Below are 6,181 nucleotides of genomic sequence, written 5' to 3' on the forward strand. Positions count from 1 at the left end.
TGAACTTACATTCGGAACGATCCGAACCAAGCGTCCATGGCTTGGATTGCATCACTTTCTCTCATCCAAGGCAAGGAACAAATTCATGTGGGGTTAATTAATTAGTAAACATGACACCTCTATATTGGGCATCAAATTAACCTTTATCTCCTCATTGTCCAAGCCCCACTCCATTTCAATATTCACTCATTTTCAAGAACCAAATACCATTCCTCTTAATTAAACAAAGTCATATGAACACCAATAGATTCTAGTTCAGTTGGTTGAACTTATATGTGAATGATGTAAATTACTTGATATTGTGTTCAATTCGTAAGGGTAAAAATAAAAAAACAAAGTCATTTAAACACAATCTCACCAAAATGGCACTGACCAACAACTTCATAGGCACCATTAACTTCGTTGCGGTGCTCCTCTCAATCCCAATCATCGATGTCAGAATCAGGCTAACAACGGAGCCAGGCGATTCCTGTGTCAAAGTTCTACTATGGCCAGCCATAATCTTGGGGGTTCTGATCCTTGTGGTGGCTCTGGCAGGGTTTGTAGGGGCATTTTGGAGAATCCCCACGCTACTGGTATTGTACCTCATTGCCATGCTCGCGACTTCTCAATTTGGCTTCGTTGAAGGGTGAGAAGCTCCCACAAGTGGGATGGCATTAGAAGTTGTCTTAGCTCTTCGAATAATATTTGTGCTGACTTGGATCAACGCTACCGAACAGCTTAGGACTTCCTTAATGCACACCTAACCCCATTCAAGTAATTAATTAAAAAATTTAAACTCCGCTCAATTTGGTTGGTTTCCCACTTTATCATTGTTTTTAATTTATACTCCATCGGTTTTTATTTATAAGATTTAAGTTTGTTTATTTTTTATAAGATTCAATTTATAATATTTTTTGAATTAATTATTTTTAGATTAAAATTATTTTTTTATTAAAAAGAAAAAAATATATTGATAAACTATTAGAAGAGAAAGAAGTATTAATGACAATGATAATTTAAAAAATATATATAAAAATTTAAGATTAATTTATTATTATTAATTAAATTAAATATTTTTTTAATTTAAAAAATTAAGTAATTTGATCTTATATATAAGAATGAAGAGGATAATATGTTATTTTTTTGGTGTTGAGTATTAAGTGATTCAGTGTATATTGTCCGCAAGGTTTTAAATTAGGCTTACGCCTTCTTCGTTACAATCAATTATGCAGAAATGTGACTGTGTGGGCTCAATTATATATAGTTCGTTTCTTTTTAATTATAATATTTTTTTTTATTAATCTATGTCGGTTATAAAAAATAGTTAATTATATTGAATCTATCAATTATTTGTACTATTATTTTAAAATTATTATTTTCTATCTCTATATATTTAATTATTTTTTATTAATATTTAAAGAGAGAATAATTAAATAAAAATATGTAAAAATAATAATTAATACATCTACAAATTTTTTTAAAAAAAATCTTATAAGAAGACAAATAAATTTCTAAAAAAAGAGAAGTGAATAGTTAAGAATTAGAACATTGGATTGAAGACCTTGCAAATCGCAAGAAAACCACCATAACATAGATTATGAAAAATTTGTTTAAACTTTTAAAAAAAGTTATTCGCAAAATAAAATAACTTTTATAAAAAGTGATTTTATAAGAAGTAGATAAGAATTGTTTCTTAGAAAAACTTAAAAAAATTAGACAAACACAAGTAAAAAGTAAAAGGAATCTTATTTTATTAAATTCTTTTTAAGCTTAAATAAATTGACCCTATATTATGATAGGACTCTTTTAATCATATTATAAGAATTAAAAATATTAATAATTTAGTTAGTAATTTTAAATTTGTTAATACTTTTTCTTTTGTCAAATCTACTGTTAAATTTGTTTAAAATATTAATAATTCTTTTGAGGATTTGGTTTTCTTAAATAATTTCTATCTAACTAATTAATGCATTTGCACTTAGTGGAATTTTGTATATTCTTTAAAAAAAAAAGAGGAATTTTGTATAAGGAAATGTGTATTTGATTAAGTGTTAAACTCATGGAAAAACATGGAAAAAAAAGAGGGTTGCATCCAAACGGGCCCTTATTCTAAGACACAAAAACTAAAACAATACGAGAAAGAAGTTTTTTTCAACGCGTTTAGTGAAACTGATATTCAAAACACACCTAAAACAATTAATGTATGATCTATGATGTAGACAATTTAAAAGAAGTTCTGTAAAAAAAAAAAAATAGTCATGTTTATTTTGTAGTAACCTAAATTGATGATTCTGGTCTCTGTTTCACGCGCGAGAACAGAATCCTGGTAAGTAAATCATATTGATAACTTCTATAAACATAACAAACATTTCCTTTGTCCTTTTACAATTTTTATTTTCATACACCTATTTCAAGTTCTCTAGAATCTAGAAAGCATGCAACTAAATATTTTGAAGTTCGTAACTCTTATCCTTTCATAGCTTTGAAGATTTTATATTCCCTTTAAACACAATTTTGTCACTAAGCAAATTATTGCACAAGTAACCATCATTTGAGAAATCCTGCCTTCTTATCAAAAGAAAGATGAGATACGAGAACCAAAAGTTTAAAGAACTAATAAACCGGGATTCCTCTACCACGTGTTAATCATCCTTTCATCTAATCGTTCCTGGTTAATTAAGTTTCTAAACTTATTTAAAATTCAATTTTTAATCGTTAAACAAAAATTTGACAGATGAATGTTTTTTTAACTTTTTTGAAATTTGACTTTTAATCTCTAATAAATTTGACTAATTAAGGTCCCTCAATTTTTTCATAAAGATTTTTAATCTATAAACTTTTATAATAATTTGATTTTTAATTTCTAAAATCTTATTAATTAAATAAATAAAAATAACGGCTTCAAACTTTTGTTTAAAGATTAAAAATTTTTTTTTTCTTCAAAACTTTTGTTTAGAGATTAAAAATTAAATTTTTTTTCTAAAACTTTAGAGACCTCGAATGGTCAAACAAAAATTTAGGAAATAAAAATCTTAATAGAAAAAGGTTAAAGAACCTTGATCAGTCAATCTTTTGTTTAGGAATTAAAAATCAAATTTTAAAAAAAAAATTAGAGACTAAAAACTTAGTTAATCATTTTCTTTTATTCCTTTTGTCTTAATTCCTTTTTATTTTTTCTTCTGATGCAGTCAGGATGCTGCAAGCCACCAACAAAATGTGGTTACACATTTGTGAACCCAACGTATTGGATTAGCCCTATCAACACAGCAGAAGACATGGATTGCATGAAATGGAGCAACGACCAAGCACAACTTTGCTACAACTGTGACCAGTGGCGGAGCCAGAAAAATTATAAAGTCTGGGCAAAAATTTAAAGATAGCAAATTCACATTGTATATAATATGTAAATAGTAATCAATCAAAATAAAAGAGACTCGTCATTTTGTCAACAAAAATATAGTTTAAAATAAAAGAGATAAACATAATCTTACAATAGCGGGTTAAATAAAATTACGAGGCAAGTGTCCTTTCCGAGACTTCTTTGCGGTAAATGTTCGAATAATATCAATATCATCAAGCGACTTGAATATCTCCCGCTCGGTGTAACATACCATCAAGTCATTGAACCACACATCGTTGATCTTATTGCGCAATTTAGACTTGATAATCTTCATTGCTGAAAAAGCTCTTTCAACGGATGCTGTCGACACCGCAATATCAAAGCTAGCTCAATAAGTTTATAAACCAATGGAAATACCAAATGTTTCTCAGTTTGAACCATCTTCATAGCCAAACTTTGAACATCTTCACAAGTGGAAAAAGAAGCATTTCTTCTCACTTGAAGCACATAAGTTTCAAGTTGATCCCTAATTGTTCCTCGGTCATCATCAGAAAAGTCTGCATGATAAATATCAGCAAGACGAGCAAGCTTATCAACATCAAACTTGGAGAAAGAGTTCTTGGGGTCAAGACATGAGAAGCAATCAAGTATAATGTTACTTCCTTCACTAAAGCGATGATCCATCTCCACACATATTTTATCAATAGCAACATAAAAAATCTTTGCACGGTAATGATGAAGATTAGTGATAGTCCTCCCTTCTGCTCTTGAACGACCCCGAACCGGTATTTCGTCATCCATATTTGGTACCGGAATACTTTTAGCTACACAAAATCCTTGGACATCGGCAAAAAAATTATTCCAGCCACTCTCTCTCATTGTGCCCAACCGAGCTTTGACAACATCAACTAATTCCATGGCATTCACAATATTAAGATCTTTTCTTTGCAATACATTTGAAAGCTCGTTTGTGATACCAAACAACTTTAACATTAACCTCAAAATAAAAGCAAATTTAAAGCTCTCCATTTTTTCTATCAAACCTGCTGCTTGAGATGGTCCACGTCCATCTTCATCAACCATACTAAGCACCTTTAACACGGAGGACCACATTTGATCCAAACGAAGCAATGTAGTATGATGTGAACCCCATCTAGTATCCCCAGGTCTAGTGAGACTAGATGATTGGTGTAAGCCCCTTCCTCTAGATATCTCACCACTCTCAAGTTTATTTAAAATATCTTTGTGTTGTGCCTCTGTCAAAGCATCCCTCCTCTTACAAGATGCACTTGTTGTATTCACAATCAAGGTGATGTACTCAAAGAAATCATGAATAGATGAGCAACTACTAGTAACAGACACAACAACCAATTGCAAACGGTGAGCATAACAATGGACATAGAAAGCATAAGGATTTTCATCTAGAATTTTTCTTTGCAAACCATTAAATTCACCTCTCATATTTGAAGCTCCATCATATCCTTGCCCTCGTATCCTTGAAATAGATAATGTGTACTTATTAAGAATACCATAAAGAGCATCCTTTAATGACTTAGATGAAGTATCTGTGACATGATGTAGAGCAATAAATCGTTCCACAACATTCCCTTTGTCATTCAAAAACCTAAAACAAATTCAACCAGTTTACTTGGCGGCATAGAGAGTAATAGGTAATGAAAATTGGAAATTGGAAAATACAACTACTAACCTCAACATCACCGCCATTTGCTCTTTGACGGATATATCACGTGACTCGTCAATAATCACGGAGAATTGTCTATCACCAAGCTCTTCCATAATCACCTTGGTAACTTCATGTGCACAACACGTTGCAAGCTCCTTTTGAATGTCACCGCAAGTCATTTTGCAATTTTTTCCACCACGGTCAAAAGCATCCCTCACTTGTTCATTCTGAGATTTTACCCAATCTACCATCTCTCTAAAATTGCCCTTATTTAGCGAAGTAGAGGATTCATCATGGCCACGGAAAGCCATGCCTTGTGCTATGAGATATCTTGAACAATCTAAAGAACAAGTCAAACGAATCTTATACAATTCTTCTGATTCCTTGGTTGCTTTAGCAAACTTACTTGTCACACTTTGTCTTTGATTATTATAATCATTGTAGTGCTTGACACATGAGTTGTGCAAACTATTATGACTACCAACATGACCTTTCAAGCCTTGAGATGCATGCTTCCAATCTCTATATCCGTTTTTAGTGAAGACTTCAAAACCAAAGTGCTCGGCCCTCCCGGGTTGCTTAAATAGAAAACAATAAAAACAATAAGCTGCATCCTTTATCTCACTGTATTCTAACCATGTATAATTCTTATACCATGATTTACTAAATGCTCTTTTAACACTTCCAAATTGAGTACGAGGAAAGTTTGACAAATCTGGTTGCATTGGACCCTTCAATATATATGCCCTCCTCACTTGGTCTTGAATATCCGGAGCATACTCATTAATTTGTTTCCTACGACCTGGATCACGCACAATCTCATTTGGATTAAACTCATTAACCACATTATTAAGTGGTGGTTCTAATTCAGCTTCCGGTTGCACAACATTCACATTCTCAATATTTTCTCTATCAACCAAAAATCTCCTCATATCTGAAATAAAGATAAAATAGTTACAAAATTGTAGCAAAAAAAATTTTAGTGTTTGCAATTGATATATTAGAAAACTCTTTTGCAACCATGTATGTAGTGCAACACAAAAGACCAAAAAGAAATTATTAACTTAAGCAATCAAAAGTCTTTTCCTCTAAGCTTTTTTCCATATTAGAAAAGCAAAAAAAAAAGGGAATAAAATATGACTTTTTCTTCTTCAATAAACGTGCTCTTAGTGGGG

At 31.3% G+C, this 6,181-nt stretch overlaps 1 protein-coding gene and 1 pseudogene across 1 annotated transcript; one reads left to right on the forward strand and one right to left on the reverse strand.

The window, feature by feature from the left end:
- Window positions 1–283: 283 nt before the first annotated feature.
- On the forward strand, window positions 284–3,270 carry LOC114424587 (protein TORNADO 2-like). The gene is given in 3 exon segments (XM_028391451.1): window positions 284–597; window positions 600–689; window positions 3,171–3,270. Coding segments are annotated over 3 exon segments (390 nt in total). The 5' UTR covers window positions 284–362; the 3' UTR covers window positions 3,236–3,270.
- A 114-nt stretch (window positions 3,271–3,384) lies between these two features.
- On the reverse strand, window positions 3,385–5,966 carry LOC114424586 (annotated as a pseudogene).
- Window positions 5,967–6,181: the final 215 nt, after the last annotated feature.

The sequence above is a fragment of the Glycine soja genome, chromosome 8, assembly GCF_004193775.1.
Source record: "Glycine soja cultivar W05 chromosome 8, ASM419377v2, whole genome shotgun sequence".
In the NCBI taxonomy this organism is placed as follows: Eukaryota; Viridiplantae; Streptophyta; class Magnoliopsida; order Fabales; family Fabaceae; genus Glycine; species Glycine soja.